Source organism: Haliotis rubra, unplaced genomic scaffold (assembly GCF_003918875.1).
Source record: "Haliotis rubra isolate DU_JTF1 unplaced genomic scaffold, ASM391887v1 Scf53, whole genome shotgun sequence".
Lineage (NCBI taxonomy): Eukaryota > Metazoa > Mollusca > Gastropoda > Lepetellida > Haliotidae > Haliotis > Haliotis rubra.
This window is the reverse complement of record NW_025767224.1, coordinates 1,101,074-1,127,577: the sequence shown is the minus strand read 5'-3', so window position 1 is coordinate 1,127,577 and position 26,504 is coordinate 1,101,074. Positions and strand designations below refer to the sequence as shown.

General features: G+C 41.0%; 1 protein-coding gene and 1 long non-coding RNA gene across 2 annotated transcripts in view; one reads left to right on the top strand and one right to left on the bottom strand.

Annotated features, from left to right (window-relative positions):
• LOC124252921 (EEF1A lysine methyltransferase 2-like) overlaps positions 1-26,504 on the top strand; it is a 26,865-nt gene extending 361 nt beyond the window's left edge. Inside the window, exons 2-6 of the mRNA XM_046686595.1 lie at positions 5,372-5,437; positions 23,278-23,395; positions 23,697-23,804; positions 24,963-25,197; positions 26,364-26,504. Of these exons, the coding sequence (XP_046542551.1) occupies positions 5,372-5,437; positions 23,278-23,395; positions 23,697-23,804; positions 24,963-25,197; positions 26,364-26,461 (625 nt within the window). The 3' untranslated portion in view covers positions 26,462-26,504. The remainder of the gene's footprint in view (positions 1-5,371; positions 5,438-23,277; positions 23,396-23,696; positions 23,805-24,962; positions 25,198-26,363) is intronic.
• LOC124252923 lies at positions 14,760-16,085 on the bottom strand. Its single transcript, XR_006892066.1, has 2 exons — positions 15,842-16,085; positions 14,760-15,423 (listed from the first exon to the last, which is right to left on the bottom strand). It is a non-coding gene; the product is annotated as an uncharacterized LOC124252923 (long non-coding RNA).

Genomic DNA, 26,504 nt, shown 5'->3' with positions numbered 1-26,504 from the left:
ATAATTTGAGAAACTAACTCACAGGTATTAACACAAATAACCTTTTTTTATAGTTCCCTTAAGAGAATGATAATGGAGTGGTCATTTTTGTTTTTGCTTCTCAGTAAACAAATTAAATCTGCACATGCAGCTATCTGTGTTTTGGGGAGTTCACTGATTCCATATTCACCAGCTGATCCCTGCTCCAAAGTCTTCCAAGTTTTAGGTTTCTGCATTTTGACAGATTCTCCATGAATCTTTAATTTTCACAGGCAGTGCATTGTAGTCTCAAGTACTACACAATTACAGTTTGCCCCGTGGGAGATGTTAAATTGGAGAAAACGTGGTAGATGTGATAAGGACAGATAAGCCAGGAATGTTATCAACAATGAGAAAGATAATTCACCTGTATAAGTGTACAGTGTTAAGATTATCAACGAATACTTCAATTGTTGTACACATACATTCCAGAACTGTTTGTCTTCAAGTAGACAACATGTGTAGATTGAAAATGTCTTTTATATGTGAAAGTTATTTATTCTGTTAACACAAAAAAATGAGTTTACTGCCTCAACCACTTACACAATGTTTTTGATGAGTACATGGACAGAATTGAATCACTGTTATTGTTCATGTCACGAAGTTTTATAAAGCAGGATAGAATGTTCCAACTCATCAATACCATAACTCAAACGTTGTAAATGATTTTATCTAAGCAACAGGTGCAAAATGTCTTTGTTTGGTGCAACAAGGTTATTATGTAAGGTTGCCTTGGTGCAGGTAGGTTTCATCAAGCGAGTCCTGCAGTGACAGGTGCTCTATTCTACCATAATGTCAATGTGGTCACTCCAACATAAGTCAAGAGGCTCTCACCAATATGATATTAAAAGGATCACTCAAACATGATATCATTTTGGGAGTTTTAAGCATCTCTGCAGTGTCACTCTAATATGATATCAGAATGATATCATTAGGATCACACCAACATGATATAAACAGGGTCATTCCAAAATGATATCTACAGGTTTTCAAACAATATCAAAGGGGACCACCTATTTGCTGTGTGCAGAGTTGGGTTTGTTATAAGCCTGTCAGAAATCTGAAGGGTGAATCCTGGTTTGTGTCTGTGTTGGATCCATTCCACCAGTCCTGTTCAAAGTGTTGTTATATCCTACTTGCACCCACTCAACCACTCATTCAACCACTCACCCACCCACTCACTCATTCAACCACTTATTTAACGACTCACTCACTCACTCACTCATTCAACCACTCATTTAACCACCCACCCTCTCACTCATTCAACCACTTATTTAACCACTCACTCACTCACTCAACCACTTATTCAACCACTTATTCAACCACGTATTGAACCACTCACCCACTCACTCTCTCATCCACTCATTTAACCACTCACCCACCCACTCACTCAACAACTCACCCACCCATTCACTCACTTAACCACCCATTTAACCACTCACTCACCCACCCACTCACTCATTCAACCACTTATTTAACAACTCACTCACTCACTCATTCAACCACTCATGTAACCACCCACCCTCTCACTCATTCAACCACTTATTTAACCACTCACTCACTCACTCAACCACTTATTCAACCACTCAACCACGTATTGAACCACTCACCCACTCACTCTCTCATCCACTCATTTAACCACTCACCCACCCACCCACTCACTCAACAACTCACCCACTCATTCACTCATTCAACTACTCATTTACCCACTCACTCATTCAACCATTTATTTAACCTCTCACTCACTTACCCACCCACTCACTCACTCAACCACTTATTTAACCACTCACCATTCACTCACTCATTCAACCGCTCATTTTACCACTCACCAACCCACCCAATTACTCATTCAACCACTTATTTAACCACTCACTCACACAACCACTCATTTAACCAGGTATTCAACCACTCACCCAACCACTTATTTAGCCACTTATTGAACCACTCGCCCACTCACTCAACCACTTATTTAACCACTCACTCACCCAATCACTCACTGAACCACTCATTTAACCACTCACTCAACCACTTATTCAACAACGTATTGAATCACTCACCCACTCACTCTCTCAACCACTCATTTAACCACTCACACAACAACTCACCCACCCATTCACTCACTTAACCACCCATTTAACCACTCACTCACACAACCACTCATTTAACCACGTATTGAACCACTCACCCACTCACTCAACCACTCATTTAACCACTTATTGAACCACTCAACCACTCATTTAACCACTCACTCAACCACTTATTCAACCACGTATTGAACCACTCACCCACTCACTCTCTCAACCACTCACCCACCCATTCACTCACTTAACCACCCATTTAACCACTCACCCACCCACTCACTCATTCAACCACTCATTTACCCACTCACTCATTCAACCACTTATTTAACCACTCACTCACTTACCCACCCACTCACTCACTCACTCACTCACTCACTCAACCACTCATTTAACCATGCTGAACACTGTGTATGTTCATTGATATCCCCTCCATGCCACTATATTCAGGCATTGTTTGACGAGCGGTCTCTAGGATACAGCATTGAGGAACAAGGAAAGGCTGAAACTACGTCCTGTTTTCATGAATAGTGACATCTATAGTTACATTGTATCCGGTGGCTGCTCCCTGCCTGTCAAACGTGAGAGTTACATACAATCAACTTGAAGAGTGAGTGAGTTTAGTTTTACGCATCACTCAGCAATATTCCAGCTATATGGCGGCAGTCTGTAAATAGTCGATTCCGGACCAGACAATCCAGTGATCAACAGCATGAGCATCGATCTAGGCAATTGGGAACCGATGACATGTGTCAACCAAGTCAGCGAGCCTGACCACCCGATCCCGTTAGTTGCCTCTTATGACAAGCCTGGGCTACTGAAGATCAATATTCTTGTAGAATTGTCCATGGGTGAGAAGATTCTCTTAAAGGATCACAAGCCTGCGGTATCAGATTTTAACGGGCAAGGTGTCTGTAACATATTTTAAGTAATGAATGATTTCCAGGTGCAGGCTCATGGCAGTGATTGCCTGATTGTTTTATTAATTATGAACCCTTGCAAAGCTTGGATATCTCACGGGTTATCTTATATAGTGGTTTCAACATGCTAGCCAGTCAAGGTCATCCTCAAGGTCATAGCCTGAAGAAAAATTGGTTCGATAATGACTTGAAAAGAGTTTACGATGTCAGTGAAACTTGGTACATGTAATACTTGGTGTGTGGATGTAATCTCAGTAGGATGAGATGACCTACATTTTAGGTGAAGGTTTTAATCAAGACTTAGTATTTTAGCCATTTTCACTGACATCGCTTATACAAACTTTTAAAATCTCATGTCTCTAGTAGTAGTGACCTAGTTTACAAGTAGCATGAAGAAACATTTTTGACAGGACATCGTGCTTGGATAACTTGGGCATCTTATATCAGGTATATTTCTGTTACATCCCAGGGAAATATTTTTGGCATATTGTCATGATAAGGTTCATCCTCCATTCTTAGTCTGAATTTTTTGTGGGGAAGGCAACTCTTGAAGTATGTACTGTAGGTGAATGGAACTTGGTACATATCATCTTATGGCAGGAATCCAGGAATGAACAGGTCTGTGGAAGATCTGTTTGAAAGGTCTTCATGAAACATGTTCCATCAGTACCGTTTTCTGCAGAATTGTTTTCAGTTTTATGTACAGTGGTTGTAGAATTCATGTGACAAGTCATTGCAGTGTCAGTGGTAGGTTGCTATAACCTATTTCAAAGTGATTCATGTGCACACTTTCATTGTTGCATGGAATTCCTACAAATTGGTTTCTATGCTGGATAGACCTTTGAAATGTCCCTGAAAATGAAATGTTACCGAGCTCTTGAAGGTCAGATTTAATGAGTGACCTTCATTAAAGGTCAAGGACATCTGAGTGTTAATTTGTATTGTAGTTCCGCTTCTTGGTGGTTTACTGTGTTTATACACCAGTGTTTACAACTAGAAGTAATCTGGTACCTGATTGGCTGATATTGAATGTCAAGGTCATTAAGTCATAAATGCATACATATATAACTTTTGGTTTAAGGTAGCTGGAGGCATGGGACATTATATTTAAATGTGACGTGCATTTTTCCAAACTGCGAAGTGAAGTTACTGAATCGGAATGCATTTCACTTTAACAGTTGTGTTGTATGTGAACTGTTAGACCAACACTTAGTCCCTGAATATATATCATTTTAATAGTAACAAATAAACCCATTTAAATTGAAAATGAACCCTAGTGAGTTGGGAGATTCAGATTTCCTGAACCTGGGGAAATCTAGACTTGCTTCATTTAGGACTTTATCATTGCAGAGAGGGAAAATAATGTGGTTCTGGGATTGTGAGACAGATTAGTGAACTGTATTTTCTAACAGGAAGTGATCTCAGTCGTCAAGAACTGTACAAAATATGAATGCAGTTTGAAGCACAGGACTTAGTCTTTCAACATGTCTTGTACCAGATATGTTTTTCCCTAAAGGAAATGAGATCACCAAACAGGAAGTGCAGGTGCATTAGTGACTAACATTGTTTGAAGCACACAATCTACAGTTTCAGTGTGTGTATAATTTGCTTTCTTAAACTGGAACTGATATTACTAAACCTGAAGTGTTCAATTTATTATCTACACTTGAAGGTCCAGGTTAGAATATTGACCTTCAGTAACCCATGCTTGTCATAAGAAGCGACTAATGGGATCAGGTGGTCAGGCTCGCTGGCCTGGTTGACACGTCATTGGTTCCCAATTGCGCAGATCGATGCTCATGCTGTTGATCACTGGATTGTCTGTCCGGAATCGATTATTTACAGACAGCCCTATAGCTGGAATATTGCTGAGTGTGGCATAAAACTAAACTGACTCACTCACTCATTTTATTATCAAGGTAACCTTTTGCACTGGGCTTTATTGTTCAAGATTTTATTCACATACCTGATGGAAGGTCAAGCGAGCCTCTGTTTTGACAGTTTGTTAGTTGTACGTCTTGAACATGTTAACCACAGAAACCAACCACATTGAACATACTATTTATGGCCATATTCAGACACTTTTCTTCAAAATGTGATGTTTGGTTGGTAGTAGAACTCGGCACCACACATTTTGACCTCTACTTTGCCTTTGTTGCTGCTCCATGCTATTACATTGTCAGCTTTTCTTACTTCATCTCAGAAAGCACTGTACCAATTCACATATATTCCCTACAGACAGCCTGGTCATTAAATAAGGTAACACTATACACAGGCCGAGGAGGAAGTATAAACACTGGTAGATCTCTGATGTTACCCTTATACAGACGTATAATTCTGCTTCTTGTCTTCCAGCTGGGACGATGTCTACGTTCGGGACTTGGACAACTATAAAGAATCTGCAGATGTTGGTGATATATGGTGAGGACAAGTTTGTGGTATACAATGTATACTGGCCACATAAAGAAACTGTGCACACAGAAAATATAAAGATAGACAGACAGTGTCTTTATATAAATAAAGGTGTGAACATAGCAAGTATTGGAGACAAACGCTCATGCAGGTGCCAGGCGACGTGACGTCATTGATGGTGGCCTATGGACTTGCAATGTGTTACTGCACATGCAGCCTGTGCAGCTGCACACAACATGTGAAACTCAGAAATTGCTGTCACTGTCGAAAGCTTGATCTTTGGTCATTCAAAAGTTCACAAATTCACATGGGAATTCACATTCACATCATGCCAAAATTAACATCTGCTCAACGTCACGAAGCCATTGGAATGGTTCGAGCAGGCATGAGCCAACAACAGGTGGCAGCACATTTCCAATGCCATCGTAACACGATATCTGCATTGGTCAGTTGTTATGGAAACAGTAATGACGTCGCCGACCACCCATGTTTTGGGCGTCCCCGAGTAACGACGCCAAGACAGGACAGATGGTTTCGGGTGAATAATCTCAGACACAGGTTCCAGACGGCAGTGACCACGTCCCAAACCATTCCCCAGGCCTTCAATGCTCATTTGGTAGCCTCTATGCGTCGTCGATGCACTGCTGTGCTTCACGCGCATGATGGTCATACCCGTTATTGACGTTGTGACTTCGTCTTGTGACCCCCTACTCAATTTTGAACTTCTGACGTCATCAGATACTTCAGCTTATAAAGTGTCTACATCATTTCTCCTTTTCTGTGTTGTATTCCAAATCTGAAGGAATTTTCTGTGTTCACAGTTTCTTTATGTGGCTAGTATATATATGTTAAAGATAAATGTGTGATATAAATGTAGGATGGTATATGTTGAGGATAAGCATTGCAATTGTTTGGATCACATGCTGGTCGATATATATGTTGAGGATAAACGTGATACAATTGTTGGATACACATGTATATATATGTTGAGGATGATACAATTGTTGGATACATGATTGTTGGATATATATGTTGAGGATAAACGTGTGATACAATTGTTGGATACACATGCTGGTCGATATATATGTTGAGGATAAATGTGTGATACAATTGTTGGATACACATGCTGGTCGATATATATGTTGAGGATAAACGTGTGATACAATTGTTGGATACACATGCTGGTCGATATATATGTTGAGGATAAACGTGTGATACAATTGTTGGATACACATGCTGGTCGATATATATGTTGAGGATAAACGTGTGATACAATTGTTGGATACACATGCTGGTCGATATATATGTTGAGGATAAACGTGTGATACAATTGTTGGATACACATGCTGGTCGATATATATGTTGAGGATAAACGTGTGATACAATTGTTGGATACACATGCTGGTCGATATATATGTTGAGGATAAACGTGTGATACAATTGTTGGATACACATGCTGGTCGATATATATGTTGAGGATAAACATGTGAAACAATTGTTGGATTCTCATGCTGGTCGATATATATGTTGAGGATAAACGTGTGATACAATTGTTGGATACATGCTGGTCGATATATATGTTGAGGATAAACGTGTGATACAATTGTTGGATACACATGCTGGTCGATATATATGTTGAGGATAAACGTGTGATACAATTGTTGGATACACATGCTGGTCGATATATATGTTGAGGATAAATGTGTGATACAATTGTTGGATACACATGCTGGTCGATATATATGTTGAGGATAAACGTGTGATACAATTGTTGGATACACATGCTGGTCGATATATATGTTGAGGATAAACGTGTGATACAATTGTTGGATACACATGCTGGTCGATATATATGTTGAGGATAAACATGTGATACAATTGTTGGATACACATGCTGGTCGATATATATGTTGAGGATAAACGTGTGATACAATTGTTGGATACACATGCTGGTCGATATATATGTTGAGGAGGATAAGCGTTGTGGTACATATTGTTGAGGATAAACATGATACAATTCGATATATATGTTGAGGATAAGCGTTGTGATAAACAATACAATTGTTGGATACACATGCTGGTCGATATATATGTTGAGGATAAACGTGTGATACAATTGTTGGATACACATGCTGGTCGATATATATGTTGAGGATGAAACAATTGTTGGATTCTCACGATATATATGTTGAGGATAAACGCAGGATACAATTGTTGGATACACATGCTGGTCGATATATATGTTGAGGATAAACGTGTGAAACAATTGTTGGATACACATGCTGGTCGATATATATGTTGAGGATAAACGTGTGATACAATTGTTGGATACACATGCTGGTCGATATATATGTTGAGGATAAACATGTGAAACAATTGTTGGATTCTCATGCTGGTCGATATATATGTTGAGGATAAACGTGTGATACAATTGTTGGATACACATGCTGGTCGATATATATGTTGAGGATAAACGTGTGAAACAATTGTTGGATTCTCATGCTGGTCGATATATATGTTGAGGATAAACGTGTGATACAATTGTTGGATACACATGCTGGTCGATATATATGTTGAGGATAAACGTGTGATACAATTGTTGGATACACATGCTGGTCGATATATATGTTGAGGATAAACGTGTGATACAATTGTTGGATACACATGCTGGTCGATATATATATGTTGAGGGATAAACGTGTGATACAATTGTTGGATACACATGCTGGTCGATATATATGTTGAGGATAAAGTGTGTGATACAATTGTTGGATATACATGCTGGTCGATATATATGTTGAGGATAAACGTGTGATACAATTGTTGGATACACATGCTGGTCGATATATATGTTGAGGATAAACGTGTGATACAATTGTTGATACATGCTGGTCGATATATATGTTGAGGATAAACGTGTGATACAATTGTTGGATACACATGCTGGTCGATATATATGTTGAGGATAAACGTGTGATACGATTGTTGGATACACATGCAGGTCGATATATATGTTGAGGATAAACGTGTGATACAATTGTTGGATACACATGCTGGTCGATATATATGTTGAGGATAAACGTGTGATACAATTGTTGGATACACATGCTGGTCGATATATATGTTGAGGATAAACGTGTGAAACAATTGTTGGATACTGTCACCATGCGAGATAAAACAAAGGTGGTGTTGAAATAAATATAATTTATTTCAAAACAAAATGAAATGGAAAATCAAGAAAAGTTCAAATATTCAGCTTGCACACCCCTTTCTCACCTCAAATACATTCATCCAAACATCTCAGTCATATATCACTCAAATACACCTTCAGTACATCACTCAAATACACACTCAGTACTCCATTACACCAGCGGTACCCAATACACTCATACTCCTATACACAATACACAAATCAAATATAGGCATACAAATGAAACATTTACAAAAATGTAATATTCCAGTCCATATCTATTTGACGATCAGCTCCTATACAGGAGGTTGCACAGATTAATGGTATGTACAGTTCACGTCCTCACGCGAACACGGTCACACCCTGTCTGACGATACCCTGAGGCTACCCTGCCCTCCATACTTGTCACTGGACAACGTCCGGTCACAACACTGGTGAGAGGCACTGGTGAGAGGCATCGCTTAGCTGGTCAGCATACTTGGAGTTGACCCGCCACACTCAACCGGCAATACCTTGAGGCTACCCTGCCCTCCATACTTGGCACTGGACAACGTCCGTCACAACACTGGTGAGAGGCATCACTTGGCTGGTCAGCATACTTGGTGTTGACCCGCCACACTCAACTAGCCAGCACACAGGCCGTCAAGCCAATCACGGCCCGACACTACACAAAGACAAAGTACTTGTTACACACACTTGTTTACGCCTTGAGCGTCACATACTCAATGTACACTAATCATTCAATTCACAATTCGAATGATTATACACACTTACTACTCGAGTGTAATATACTCAATACACAATCATTCAACACAATACAGAGTATTAAATACTCAGAATGATAATACACAGAGCAATGTCAGCATAATTACACTTAGAATAACATACGCGTTATTCAACACAGACAAGTGATTATGCCTATACATACTCACTACAGTGACCAACAATTGCCATGTTTACATTTCGCCTGAGTGATGTTTAAATATCAACCTATGACCGACACTGTGCTATTCAATTCAACATTATGGACATAAAAATACAATCTAACAATTTCCATAATTAAATGCAAAATTTACTCACGCCATGATAATTTTCCTGGCTCAGCTTTCACACCGTCGCTCCGGCTCTATCATATCACCGACTGCACCCGTCACATCAAACCGCCCCTTTATGACTAAGTCGCAGAAACTGCCTGCTTTCACGCGTGCAATCTCGCCGCGACACAGCCCAACTGCACGTACACTCACTCAACCGACACATACAGTTCAACCACACTATAAGAAACATCCAACGATATACAGCTCAACCACATGTGATCTTGACACACCTCCATCCTTGATAATTATTTGCAAAATAATTATATACACTAGGACAGATCACATTGGAGTTTTGAATACAGGAAAATAAACTCACGGTGGACACCGGCTCATGAGATCGGCCCGACATTCTCCACACCCTTCACCGCTCTGATACAGAATCTGTAATGGCTGCAAAGCTAAGGCCCACCTCTTAACTCGCTCGTTTGCCAACTTAGCCTTGGTCATCCACACTAGAGGCTGGTGATCTGTCTCTAACAGAAATTCCTCCCATACAAAACCGGCTCAATTTCTGTACACCCCACACAATAGCCAAACACTCTTTCTCAATGGTAGAATATGCCTTCTCGGTCCAGCAACTTCCGACTGACATACATAATGGGAAACTTCTCACCCTCATGTTCTTGTAATAGCACTGCTCCAATGCCAACATCTGATGCATCTGTCCGCAACAGAAATGTCTTTTCCAAACCGCAACTTTAGAATTGGTGCACTTGCCATGAGCTTCTTCAACGTCTGGAATGCCTGTTCCTGACTATCAGTCCAAACAACAACATTAGGCTTACCCTTCTTTGTCAAATCTGTCAGTGGAACTGCAATGGCTGCAAAGTTTGGAATAAACCGCCTGTAGTAACCAGTTAAACCAATCAAAGATCTCACCTGTTTCTTTGTGGTTGGTCGTGACAATTCCAAGATTGCTGCTAACTTCTTACTGTCAGGAGAAATATTACCTTGACCGACAATATGTCCCAGGAATGGTATAGTATGGTACCCAATCATCACTTTTGAGGGTCTGGCAGTGATATTGTACTGACGTAAACGACTGAAAATAGCTCTCAGACTTACCATGTGATCTGCCCATCTATCAGTTCCTTCAATCACATCATCAATGTAACTGTCTACATGATCTACCCCTCTAAGGATTTTCCTCATTAACCTTGTGAAGACTGCTGAAGCATTAACCATACCAAACGGCATAACTGTCCACTGATATAGCCCATCTGGAGTGATAAACGCTGTATATGCCTTACTTTCCTCCTCCATCGGGAATCTGCCAATAAGCTTTACTGATATCAAACTTACTAAGCCTTGCAAAGAGACTTTCTGCCAAAGTGACTGGTTCTGAATCAAAAACCGTGATACGATTAATGGCTCTGTAATCTGAACAAAATCTGTAACTACCATCTGGTTTCTTCACTAGCACAATTGGAGAAGCATAAGGTGAATCTGAAGGTTCAATAACACCTAAGTCCAACATAGTCTGTATCTCTGCTGCAACGGTCTCTCTCATATGATGAGGTATTGGATAAGGACGTGACCTAACTGGATCTGAAGAAGTCAACCTGACCTTATATTCCATACAGTTGGTCCTCCCCGGCAAATCTGTCAAAACATCTGAAAATTCTGCCAACAACTCCCTAACGTCTGTCTTCTGCACATCCGACAAATCTTGAGAAATGTTCACATCAAGATAAGTTTCCTTAGCCTTCAAAGGTGGAGAAACAATCTCAAGCAAATCCCCTTCTACATCTGACTCCACATTGTCATCTCCCACATCAACAATGCCTGTACAAACATACTGTGGTAAACTCACACTCACATCACTGACCACTGTACTACAGCTACTAGATTCCTGTCAATATACTTCTTGAGTAAAGTTAGCATGATAAGTCTTCAACTTATCCCCAACTCTAGCGATAATTGTCAGAACCAAAACTCTCCTCTATCACAAAAGGACCTTTCCATTGTAACAATAACTTGTTGTGATTGGTAGGTAACAGAATTAACACCTTATCACCCGCTTTCATCTGGCGCACCTTCACCTTATATGATTGAAATGCTTCCTGTACCTGCCTGATGCCTTAACCAAAGATTGATGAGCTACCTCAATTGTCTCCTCTAACCTATTCTGTAAGTCCAACACATACTCATAGGTTGTCCTAGTCTCTGGATCTGGAATATCTTTTGTCCACAATTCCCTCAACACCTGAACAGGCCCTCTCACTTTCCTGCCATACAACAACTCGAATGGAGAAAATCCTAGACTTTCCTGAGGTACTTCCCTGTAAGCAAAAAGCAAAGCTGATAAATAACGATCCCAATCAGTTGGTTTCTCAGCACTTAGCCGCTTTAACATCAACTTCAGAGTGCCATTAAACCTCTCAACTAACCCATTACACATAGGATGGTATGGAGTGGTGGTTAACTGCTTGAGGGACAACAATCTACTAACCTCCTTCATGACTGATGACGTAAATTGAGCACCCATATCAGACAACATCTCCTTGGGGACACCTACACCACTAAATATCTCCAAAAGAGCCTCTGCAACATACTCAGTTTCTATCCTCGAAGAGCTACAGCTTCAGGATACCTAGTCGCATAGTCAACAACTGTTAGGATGTACCGATTGCCTCTATCAGTTACTGGATATAAAGGACCAATCAAGTCTCACGGCTATCCTTTCTCGAAGGTGTAGAAATTAATGGCATCTGACCTAAAGGAACCTTTGCCAACCTTCCCTTTGGAATCGAGATGCTGACAAACATCACAAGACAAACAGTGCCTCCTAACATCACCTTGCACACCTGGCCAATAAAATTGTGAAATAACCCTGTCCAGCGTTTTCTTCACACCCATGTGACCACCCATCAAAGATTCATGACACACTTTCATAACCTCTGACCTCAACTCTGTAGGAACAACAGCCTGAACAACAGCCAAACCATCATGACTCGCGATACTCACGATACAACATCTCATTCTCACCGAAATATCGTGACACACCCTTCTCCGTCATCTTCTGTCTACCATCTTGCACCAACTTCTCCGGACTTTGTCTAACCCAGAATCCTCCTTCTGTTTCTGAATAAACTCTAGCCTACTCAAGGAAATGCCAACAGACTGAAATGTTTTCATTGGTTTCATACCTTGCTCCCTAACCTTCCTCTGACGCCTAGTCTCTACAGCACCAACAGCTTCAACAACCTCTACTACTTCCTCTTCAGGTAATGGATCCTCAGGAGCCCTTGCACCTGGAATATTCCCTAACATAACATCGAACAAAGGAGTCTCCAAACATGCTGCCTTAACTGTGCCCTTGTAAAATGGTGAATGTATAGGAACCCATGCTACTGGTACAGTACAAACCCTACCATCACCCATGGTACAGTTATGAAGCTCACCTTCCACAAAGCAATCCTCATCCACAAGAGATCTCTTGACAACAACTCCATTACAGCCAGAATCACGCAAGACATTCACTGAATGGCCACACAATTTACCAACACGCACTGGCATAGTCCCACACATACCACACATCGTATCTGGCGACGTTGTACCTGACGCCACTAGAGCCATCATCCTCACCTGAATGATCTGTAACACTAGTATCACTTCCTTCCACACCTTGAGAATCTATCTCACTCTTCTCTCCTACTTCTACAACTGGCTCACCGGACACATCACTGACACTCTCAATGACAACACTACCAGCACCTGTATTTGCCCTTAAGTTTGACTTCCACTTAGAACAAGAAGATGCCATATGTCCCAAATCACCACAGCCATAACATTTCGGGCCATGCATCGGCACAAACGTTCTGGAATCCCTCTTCTCACTCTGTACTGACTTCTTCACCTGACTATCTGAGCCCTTCTTGAACCTATCACCACCCTGACTAACTGGATGAACAGATCTACCCGTAACACCTTCCCTAGCCTCCACAAAATGTTCTGCTAACCTAGCCATTTCCCCAACAGACTCTGGCTTCCTCTCCTTCAAGAAAATACAAAGGCCTGTACTAACACCATGCAAAAGCTGCTCCTCAACAACAAATCTCTAATTCCTCCCAAGTCCTAGCACTGCCACTAAGATCTACCCACCTATCAAAATAATTCCCAACTCTAACTAAGAACTGAGTAAAGTCTCACCCATCTCTATCCGAGCTGTCCTGAACTTCTGTCGGAACCCTTCCTCAGTCATCTCATACCGCTTCAGCAATGCTTGCTTTACCTCCTTGTAGACCTCCACCTTGTCGGGTCTAATCGAGAGTAAAGCGTCAAGTGCCTTACCCTTCAATAAGGTGCTGAGAAAGGTTGCCCACCGAACCTCTGGCCATGCCTGTGACTTGGCTACACGCTCAAACCAGTAGAATAAGCATCGATGTTATCTCTCTGGTCATCAAAAGGTGGCATCTTAGGCACATAAGTAACAAATGGTGGCTTACCTTCCTGCTTTATACCTTCACCTACAGTACCCTTCTCCCCCTCTAACTGCAGCTTCTTCTCCTCTAAGTCTAACTTCATGCTCTCTAACTTCATAACCCTTTCCTTTTCCTTGTCCTCATTCTCCAATCTAAGTTTCTCTATCTCTAGTTTCTTCATCTCCCGAACCCTTTCCCGGTCATCCCGTTCTAATCTATCCTTCTCCCTCTCCCTCTCTAAATCTGTCTGTTCCCTTACAAACTGCTGTAAATTCTCCCCTGTATAACCTAACTCCTTGCCCAATTTACATATGCCCACTAAATCCATAGTGAAACTAAGCAAAGTATCTACAGGTAAAATGTATACTATCTAATACAAGGTAAGGTTTGAACAAAGGGACCCGTTATACCTCAGCACCCTACAGCCACTAGTACCAAGCAATGAAAATGTGAAGGAAACCAGGCGCGACGACACCCAATATAATGAAAGGCATTACCACACTTCATACGAAAAGTAATTTGGAAATTACTAAATGGACCTACATATCTCACATGTGACAAAAACCAAATCCCACCGCTGCCACCAAAATGTCACCATGCGAGATAAAACAAAGGTGGTGTTGAAATAAATATAATTTATTTCAAAACAAAATGAAATGGAAAATCAAGAAAAGTTCAAATATTCAGCTTGCACACCCCTTTCTCACCTCAAATACATTCATCCAAACATCTCAGTCATATATCACTCAAATACACCTTCAGTACATCACTCAAATACACACTCAGTACTCCATTACACCAGCGGTACCCAATACACTCATACTCCTATACACAATACACAAATCAAATATAGGCATACAAATGAAACATTTACAAAAATGTAATATTCCAGTCCATATCTATTTGACGATCAGCTCCTATACAGGAGGTTGCACAGATTAATGGTATGTACAGTTCACGTCCTCACGAACACGGTCACACCCTGTCTGACGATACCCTGAGGCTACCCTGCCCTCCATACTTGTCACTGGACAACGTCCGGTCACAACACTGGTGAGAGGCACTGGTGAGGAGGCACGCTTAGCTGGTCAGCATACTTGGAGTTGACCCGCCACACTCAACCGGCAATACCTTGAGGCTACCCTGCCCTCCATACTTGGCACTGGACAACGTCCGGTCACAACACTGGTGAGAGGCATCACTTCGCTGGTCAGCATACTTGGTGTTGACCCGCCACACTCAACTAGCCAGCACACAGGCCGTCAAGCCAATACGGCCCCGACACTACACAAAGACAAAGTACTTGTTACACACACTTGTTTACGTCTTGAGCGTCACATACTCAATGTACACTAATCATTCAATTCACAATTGAATGATTATACACACTTACTACTCGAGTGTAATATACTCAATACACAATCATTCAACACAATACAGAGTATTAAATACTCAGAATGATAATACACAGAGCAATGTCAGCATAATTACACTTAGAATAACATACACGTGTTATTCAACACAGACAAGTGATTATGCCTATACATACTCACTACAGTGACCAACAATTGCCATGTTTACATTTAAGCCTGAGTGATGTTTAAATATCAACCTATGACCGACACTGTGCTATTCAATTCAACATTATGGACATAAAAATACAATCTAACAATTTCCATAATTAAATGCAAAATTTACTCACGCCATGATAATTTTCTTGGCTCAGCTTTCACACCGTCGCTCCGCTCTATCATATCACGACTGCACCCGTCACATCAAACCGTCCCCTTTTATGACTAAGTCGCAGAAACTGCCTGCTTTTCACGTGCAATCTCACTTCGCACACAGCCCAACTGCACGTACACTCACTCAACCGACACATACAGTTCAACCACACTATAAGAAACATCCAACGTATATACAGCTCAACCACATGTGATCTTGACAGATACACATGCTGGTCGATATATATGTTGAGGATAAACGTGTGATACAATTGTTGGATATACATGCTGGTCGATATATATGTTGAGGATAAACGTGTGATACAATTGTTGGATACACATGCTGGTCGAAATATATGTTGAGGATAAACGTGTGATACAATTGTTGGATACACATGTTGGTCGATATATATGTTGAGGATAAACGTGTGATACAATTGTTGGATACACATGCTGGTCGATATATATGTTGAGGATAAACGTGTGATACAATTGTTGGATACACATGCTGGTGGTCGATATATATGTTGAGGATAAACGTGTGATACAATTGTTGGATACACATGCTGGTCGATATATATGTTGAGGATAAACGTGTGAAACAATTGTTGGATACACATGCTGGTCGATATATATGTTGAGGATAAACGTGTGATACAATTGTTGGATACACATGCTGGTCGATATATATGTTGAGGATAAACGTGTGATACAATTGTTGGATACACATGCTGGTCGATATATATGTTGAGGATAAACATGTGATACAATTGTTGGATACACATGCTGGTCGATATATATGTTGAGGATAAACGTGTGAAACAATTGTTGGATACACATGCTGGTCGATATATATGTGGAGGATAAATGTGTGGTACGGATAATGGATGCAGATGTTGGTCTATACAGATGGAAAATAGTATCGCAACACACAAGTTTTATGACGGTACCTGTATTAAATCACAGTTTATATGTCATGTGCATCTTCACAGGAAATAATTTTGTAGCCAAAGTGCTTAAATGACTTTCCATTAACACAAAAGTCAACAATAAAGAATCTGAATTGTATCGTTTGATTAAAATTTGGTCCTGTAATAAAACTGAAATTAAGATAACATAATGTGTCAAGAAAAGTTTGGTCATCCCAAACGGGTAACACGATGGAACCCTCGTGTCCCAGAATGTCCCAAACATGGTTCAAATCCGGGCTTCTGGCTGGCCATGGAAGAGTGGGAATGGCTTCTTGATGCAGGACATCAAGACTGTGCATGTGCAATGTGGCCTGGCGTTGTCATCCATAATGATTGGCCTTGTTAATAGGGGATGATTATCAAAATGAGGCACTACTTGCCTCCTCAAGGTTTCCTCTTGGTGTCTTTGTCCATTCAGATATCCTCTCACTATGACAAGCTGAAGCCCCATACCATCAAGGATCCTCTGACAAATAGAACTTCTTCCAGGATGTTCCTTTGGGCATGTGCCATGTTCTGCAGTTGCCATTGACGCATCCTTCAAGCAAACACCGGCTTTTGTCTGAAAAATGGATCTTCCATCAAGAAGCCAGATTCCACCGATGTTGGTGACGGCACCACTGTAATCTTGCATCTCTGTGGGCACGTGTCATCATTGGTTGTCAGACAGGTCTCCTGGCCTAAAACCATGCTGTTTTCAGGTGATTTCTAACAGTTTTATGACAGATTTGCTAATGTGGAAGCCATTGCCGTTTTAACATTCGACTTGGTGCAAAAGGAAGTCGCCGAACAAGTCTTATGCAGGTCTGCATCTTGTCTAGCTGATGTCTTGCATGGTCTGCCTGAACGATGCAGAGACTTTACATCATTTGTTTGGTAATATTTCCTCACTTATCAATTGATCGTTGAGGGGTGGTGACCTAATTGCCGAGCAATTTGTCTCATAGACAACCTGGCATTAACCATACCTATAACTTGCCATCTTTTGGCTGACGTTAGTTGAGGGGGGTCCCATAGAGTAGTTTAAGACAATAAGTGTGCATTTAGATCAGTTTTCTAACGAGTGAATGATAACTGAAACTGTATTTCCATGACATGAGGGGTGCAAGTGTTTCATATGCTCCACACTTGTTACCTGCGGCACGTGCAGCATGTTGCGTTTGAAATTTGTTTCTTTTCATTTATTTTCATGTGTTGTTATACAGCAATTTTTAAGATATTGAGAGAAAAACGTATTTGGTGTTGCGATACTTGTTTCGACCAGTATGTATGGTGAGGACAAGTGTGACGTGGACAGTTGTGTAGATCGATGCTTGTGCTGTTGATCAACAAACCAGCCAGCCAACAAGTGTGTGATACGGATGATGGATGCAGATGTTGGTCTATATATATAGTGAAGACAGGTGTGTGATACGGATGATGGATGCAGATGTTGGTCTATATATATGAGTGAGGACAGGTGTGTGATACGGATGATGGATGCAGATGTTGGTCTATATATATAGTGAAGACAGGTGTGTGATACGGATGATGGATGCAGATGTTGGTCTATATATATAGTGAAGACAGGTGTGTGATACGGATGATGGATGCAGATGTTGGTCTATGTATATAGTGAGGACAAGTGTGTGATACGGATGATGGATGCAGATGTTGGTCTATGTATATGGTGAAGACAAGTGTGTGATACGGATGATGGATGCAGATGTTGGTCTATGTATATGGTGAGGACAAGTGTGTGATAATGGATGATGGATGCAGATGTTGGTCTATATATATAGTGAGGACAAGTGTGTGATAATGGATGATGGATGCAGATGTTGGTCTATATATATGGTGACAAAGACAGGTGTGTGATAATTGGATGATGGATGCAGATGTTGGTCTATATATATAGTGAGGACAAGTGTGTGATAATGGATGATGGATGCAGATGTTGGTCTATGTATATGGTGAGGACAAGTGTGTGATACGGATGATGGATGCAGATGTTGGTCTATGTATATGGTGAGGACAAGTGTGTGATACGGATGATGGATGCAGATGTTGGTCTATATATATAGTGAAGACAGGTGTGTGATACGGATGATGGATGCAGATGTTGGTCTATGTATATGGACAGGACAGGTGTGTGATACGGATGATGGATGCAGATGTTAGTCTATGTATATGGTGAGGACAAGTGTGTGATACGGATGATGGATGCAGATGTTGAACTATGTATGTGGTGAGGACAAGTGTGTGATACGGATGATGGATGCAGATGTTGGTCTATGTATATGGTGAGGACAAATATGTGATACAGATGATGGATACAGATGTTGGTCTGTGTATGTGGTGAGGACAAGTGTGTGATACGGATGATGGATGCAGATGTTGGTCTATGTATATAGTGAGGACAAATATGTGATACGGATGATGGATGCAGATGTTGGTCTATGTATATGGTGAGGACAAGTGTGTGATACGGATGATGGATGCAGATGTTGGTCTATGTATATGGTGAGGACAAGTGTGTGATACGGATGATGGATGCAGATGTTGGTCTATGTATATGGTGAGGACAAGTGTGTGATACGGATGATGGATACAGATGTTGGTCTATATATATGGTGAGGACAAGTGTGTGATAATGGATGATGGATACAGATGTTGGTCTATATATATGGTGAGGACAAGGTGTGTGATAATGGATGATGGATACAGATGTTGGTCTATATATATGGTGAGGACAAGTGTGTGTGATAATGGATGATGGATACAGATGTTGGTCTATATATATAGTGAGACAGGGTGTGTGATAATGGATGATGGATGCAGATGTTAGTCTATGTATACAGTGAGGACAAGGTGTGTGATACGGATGATGGATACAGATGTTGGTCTATGTATACAGTGAGGACAAGTGTGTGATACGGATGATGGATACAGATGTTGGTCTATGTATATAGTGAGGACAGGTGTGTGATACGGATGATGGATACAGATGTTGGTCTATGTATATAGTGAGGACAGGTGTGTGATACGGATGATGGATACAGATGTTGGTCTATGTATATAGTGAGGACAGGTGTGTGATACGGATGATGGATGCAGATGTTGGTCTATGTATACAGTGAGGACAGGTGTGTGATACAGATGATGGATACAGATGTTGGTCTATGTATATAATGAGGACAGGTGTGTGATATATATAATCGATGGAAGCAATGATGGTACAGTGTGTTGGAGGCATTAATCAGCCATTCTGCCAAGCAGCTGTCCCAGTGTCAATCAAGCTAAATCCAGCCACTGCCAGACAGGTCTAACACATCTAATACTGGTCTTGTTATACCTGCATGGTCAGCCTGCAATATCCACACAGTGTCATGCTCCAGTGGTCAACTGGCCTCCCTCTGGTTGTGTTACAGGCAGCTGACCCCAACATGACTCTGTGCTGCTGGGCGTGGTAGTGATCTCCCATACCGATACCTAATTTGTGTTGACAGCACGGAGACAGTCTGTGACTAAGCCGCAAGCCAGTGGCCTGTAGCCAGTGAATAGTTTTGGGTCATGTTTGCTTTACTAATTATAGCAGAGACCATATACCGACATATGGCCTCTGATTAAAGGCAATACAGTAAGCTGTAACGTTTGTCATAACTGTAGTGTTCCATATGCATTTTTGATAAAATATGCAGTGTCCAGGAAGAAGAAATATATCTGCCTGTGTGTTATAAGTGTGTTGCTTTATAGTTTCCTGTACATACTACATAGATGTTTGGACCTGCTGAAAATTATTTCAAGACAGGGGTGTTGGCTAATAGATCCAGGGTTTTACATGACGCCTGATTCCTGCGTATTTGACGCAATCATTTTCTAAAAGACTCTCAAAATATTATCAAGTCATTATTATATTATACCAGCCAAGCTTGACGCAAGTTTTATGAGTGACTCTCAGAATTCAGTTCAATAAAATTGATTTGAAAAGCAAACAATGATAGCTTTCGTATTATTGCAAACTGTGTTGAAAACACTGGTGATATTAACGAAAGTAACGGAGTGGCTAAATTACAAATTCACTCATTATTATTATTATTATTAAATATAGAGCCATGCTAGAATGCGCGGTACAGATACCAGCCAATAGCATTTGAGTATATCATTCACTATAGTTAGACAGCCAATAGCAGTTGAGCACGTCATTTGCTATATTTAGACTATATGTTTTGGTCATTTAAGCCTTATCGGTTCTGCTAAGGAACAGCTGTCGCTTGACTCTGCTTTTTCGGTAATGAAAGCAAGAAAAACAAATCTCCTGACGCTTCTAATGATGAGCACTAAAACCATCTGCAAAACCATGACATGTGATATGCATTCAGGAAAAAATAAATCAAACTCCTTTACATTTGCTTGTCAAAATTTTCAGAAGACATGAATGAGACATCAAGCTTCTAGATTAAAGATCACAATGACGCAAGTTACAATTCACGAAATGCAACAGCATTTCAGCACATCTGTCAAAAATGCAGAAAAGGCAGACAAAAGTTCACTGTAGTGACCAGACTGATGGTCACATTAAACAAATGCTTACTGTTTGTGTCATGGTTTGAAAAATATCCCCTGCTGATATTATTTAAGATTTGCTGAATCTACAAGTTATCAATGGTGTAGAACTGCAGTAACCTTTACAGAAATGCTCTTTACCGCCATTTAGGAATCAATCTTCCATGTTATGGAAGAACAGCAAATTGAAGCCATAAAGAAAGTCCAAACATTTGGCATTATGTTGGATGAGACCTGAGACATCACCACAGAAAAAGCTTGCAATTTATGTCAGGTATATTGATGGTGAACTCTCTGGGTGAACCTGTGTTATTCCATGTCCACATGTCACTGCTGTTGTGTTATTCCATGCCCAGCATGTGACTGCTGCTGTTTTCAATGTTTGTATGTCACTGCTGTTGTATTATTCTATGTCCACATGTCACTGTTGTTGTTATTACATGTCCACATATGGTATTCCATGTCCACATGTCTGCTGTTGTGTTATCATATGTCCACCTGTCACTGCTGTTGTGTTATTCCATGCCCTCATGTGACTGCGGTTGTTTTTCCATGTTTGTATGTCACTCCTGTTGTATTATTCCATGTCCACATGTCACTGCTGTTGTTATTCCATGTCCACATGTCACTGCTGTTGTGGTATTCCATGTCCACATGTCTGCTGTTGTGTTATCATATGTCCACATGTCACTGCTATTGTGTTATTCCATGCCCTTATGTGACTGCTGTTGTGTTATTACATGTTTGTATGTCACTCCTGTTGTATTATTCCATGTCCACATGTCACTGCTGTTGTGTTTTACATGTTCACATGTCACTGCTGTTGGGTTATTACATGTCCACATGTCACTGCTGTTGTGTTATTACATGTCCACATGTCACTGTGGTTGTGGGGTGGGGTAGCCTAGTGGTTAAGGCGTTGCTTGCGTCACCGAAAACCCGGTTCGATTCCCCACATGGGCACAATGTAATGTTAAGTCCATTTCTGGTGTCCCCTACCGTGATGTCGCTGGAATATTGCTAAAGCTGACGTGAAAACTAAACTCAGCCATCACTGACTGTGGTTGTATTTATTCCATGTCCACATGTCACTGATGTTGTGTTATTACATGTCCACATGTCACCTGCTGTTGTTTTTCCATGTTTTTATTTCACTGCTGTTGTGTTATTCCATGCCCACATGTCACTGCTGTTGTGTTATTACATGTTCACATGTCACTGCTGTTGTGTTATTACATGCCCACATGTGACTGCTGTTGTTTTTCCATGTTTGTATGTCACTGCTGTTGTATTATTCCATGTTTGTGTGTCACTGCTGTTTTGTTATTCCATGCCCACATGTGACTGCTGTTGTTTTTCCATGTTTGTATTTCACTGCTGTTGTATTATTCCATGTCCACATGTCACTGCTGTTGTGTTATTACATATCCACATGTCACTGCTGTTGTGTTATTCCATGTTTGTATGTCACTGCTGTTATGTTATTCCATGTTCACATCTCACTGCTATCATGTTATTACATGTCTACATGTCACTGCTGTTATGTTATTACATGTCCACATGTCGCTGCTGTTGTATTATTGCATGTTTGTGTGTCACTGCTGTTTAGTTATTCCATGTTCACATCTCACTGCTGTTATGTTATTCCATGTCTACATGTCACTGCTGTTGTGTTATTCCATGTCCACATGTCACTGCTGTTGTATTATTCCATGTTTGTGTGTCACTGCTGTTTAGTTATTCCATGTTCACATTTCACTGCTGGTGTGATAAATAGCATGATGCAGATCATTGGATTGTCTGGTCCAGACTCGATTATTTACAGACCAACCTTTGTGTTATTCATTGTTCACATCCTGTTGCTGTTGTGTCATTTGGTGTACACATGTCACTGGCAGGTTCGGTGAGCAGAGTCAGATGCGGGTAGTCCGATGGCTTGAGAACTGCGAAGATGTAGACATGCAGGACGCCATCTTGGACTTGGGATGTGGCAACGGCATGATGCTGGTTGAGCTGGTAAGTGAATGTCAGTCTGGTTCTCCACGTGTTCAGTGATGTACATCCATAACAGGAGACACCTAGGACGGAGTATCACACGTGTATACATATGATTAGAGAAACTGAATGTGCACAACATGATGAATGAAAACTAATCTAAAAAAAAACTCCACCAAGAACCTGATGGAAACGACAGTCCATGAATCAGAATACGTTGTGTGCAAGGGCTGTATACATTTCATTATCTTGTGCAGGATGTGGTGGACCTGTTTCTCAGTTTCCACACAAGGTGTTAAAGTATTGCTGTGATGTGTTTCAGCATGAGGAGGGGTACAGGGACCTGACTGGAGTTGACTACTCCGGGGCTGCAGTGCAGCTAGCTCGCAACATCGCAGACAAGGAAGGAATGACCGACATCAAGTATGAAGTGAGTTGACCAACACTTGTTATACAGGTGTACAGGACACCTCCATCTGTTGTATTGAGGTACAGGACACCTCCATCTGTTGTATTGAGGTACAGGACACCTCCATCTGTTGTATTGAGGTACAGGACACCTCCATCTGTTGTATTGAGGTACAGGACACCTCCATCTGTTGTATTGAGGTACAGGACACCTCCATCTGTTGTATTGAGGTACAGGACACCTCCATCTGTTGTATTGAGGTACAGGAAACCTCCATGAATTTTAAGACAATGTAGATCAATTATGACAGGTTCCAAACATTATTTTAGCAAAAAAGAATATGCTTTTCATTCTATTACCGATGAGCCCCATAGATCTTTCTTGAACAGGCTTGAACCAGAACATTACATAATTCAGTCAAATGTAAATTTTAAAAAAATTACAATTACAGAAACATGTTATTGAGAATGTTACATCAACACAGACAGAAAAGAAAATGTTGTACTGCCTGAGCTCAGGTGTTGAAGGCCAGACAGCATTCCCCACATACACAGTTTTAGTATCACCTCATTATTGTGGCACATTTTCAAACACGCTTTATGAATATAGGCTTGACAGAACTATTACAACTTGAATAAAAGCGGTTAATCAGAATGTTTTTCAGACACATTTAGAAGAAAGACCAAAATACTCTTTCAAATGCAATATCTGTTCACTAGTTCTATTTGCAGGTTTCAGTATCGGTTTGCTTTCCATGTAGTTGTCTCCCCTACTGTGATCCTTTTCACCACTGGAACCCAGTGGAGTAAGCTGGGTCAACTATTCTGGGTCTGCTTTATTATCGTCAGTTTTTTCCAAAACATTTTATAAAATTAAGGAATTGGTTAAAAATGAAACTGAACAACAAAAAGACATAATGGAGATGTGTTAACCACATCTACTAAATCTGAAATGTCACAGACTATTGTAGACAGAAGTTGAAATGTATCAATTTCCTGTAAAATTACCCATAAACCCCCATTGTCAACAATACTATTTACAGAACTTTTACAAATGCAATAATAATCTTCACAAATTGATATTATATTTATCCTGCTTTTAGTAATCTTTTATTCTCCATAAAGTTTGCAGTTATTTTTGTCTCAAGAGTTACGGATCACATGTCCAAAATGATTCCAGACGGCTGACCTGATCCGTGATGTGAGAGAGGGGGCACTGACATGTCGGTGTGGTCACTACAAGGTGTGTGTGGACAAGGGGACGTATGATGCCATCAGCCTCATGCCAGACGACGCAGTTACCGCGCGGCAGACGTACCGCACCAACATCAAGCATCTCCTCCGAGCAGACGGTTTGTTTGTGATCACGTCATGTAACTGGACTCGTGAACAATTGGAGGAATTTTTCTCCACAGGTACGTCTTGTTATAGATTGTTGGAATATACATTTGGAAGTAGATTATTTACAGAGCAATTACTATTAGCAGAGGTATTACAGTAGGTGCAGGTTTTTGTTGCCAGTTATGTAAAGTGCTGCAGTCGATGGAGTTACATCCCTTTGTGTACCAGAATCCAGTGATCGGGGGTTTGAATCCTAGAATCTGATCCTCCTCTGTGCCATACCCTTGCTGTCGCCATTGTGGTAAACGTCCAAGACCTGCACCGCATGGGGCTTTCCTCCCTCATATGCCATCACTGAGCTGATATGTTCACAGTGGTGTTACACTCACTGACTGCAGGTAGTCCCTGTTAGAACTTGTTTGCAGCAACCTGTACTGTCATAAGGGGCAGCTAACAGGATCAAGTGGCCAGGCTCTGTTACTCGGTTCCCTCATCATCAGTCATAACTCCCATACATGTCCCTTCATGTGGCAGTTGGGCCGGTAGTGGTTACAGTGTTCACACCAAGGGCCCAAGCTCAATTCCCAACATGGGTAGAAGCCCATGTTTGGTGTGCCTCCACTGTGATGTTGCTGGAATGTTGCAGAAACCAGACACTCGTTTCATTAACTTCCAACACTTGGTGTATGTATGTATCCTTTTACTGCGATGTGGGGTCACCTAGTGGTTACTGCATTCACTTAGCACATCACGGGGTTGAATGTTCCACATGGGTGAAGCCCATTTCTGCTGTCCCCCTCACCACGTTGCTAAAACCCTACTCGGTCAGATATCAGTGTGTGCGTGTACTACAGGGCATGGATGGGACAGTTGTCTGAGGTACCCTGTGTAGAGTTGCATCCTTTTGGCACATGGAAACCTATGGTTCTGGGTTCAAATTCCAGTTTGCCCTGATGGTGCAGATAAACCTTGAAACAATCAGAGTTAAAGTCAGAGACCCACATCACTTCCACATTGAGCTGGCATGGTGTATTATTAACGGAATAAGTGGTGTTGAACACAACTCACTCACTTGCATATGAACTACTGAAAAGAAGTAAAGTAACACTCGATTCTACATTTTACGTTATGTTAATTTGCATTTCCTTTGAGAAAATATATACTTTTGAACATATAAAACACTTTAGGTCCAGTGCTGACGATGTTATAGCCAGTCACCTGTTGTATGTTGGGGTTTCAGATTTCTCTCTGCATTCTGTGATACCCACACCAACGTTCCAGTTCGGAGGGAAAACGGGAAACTCGGTCACTTCACTCGTCTTCAAACCTAAGTCATGATGTACAATGTCAAATGTATTTGTATTAAAGCAGTCTATTTCAA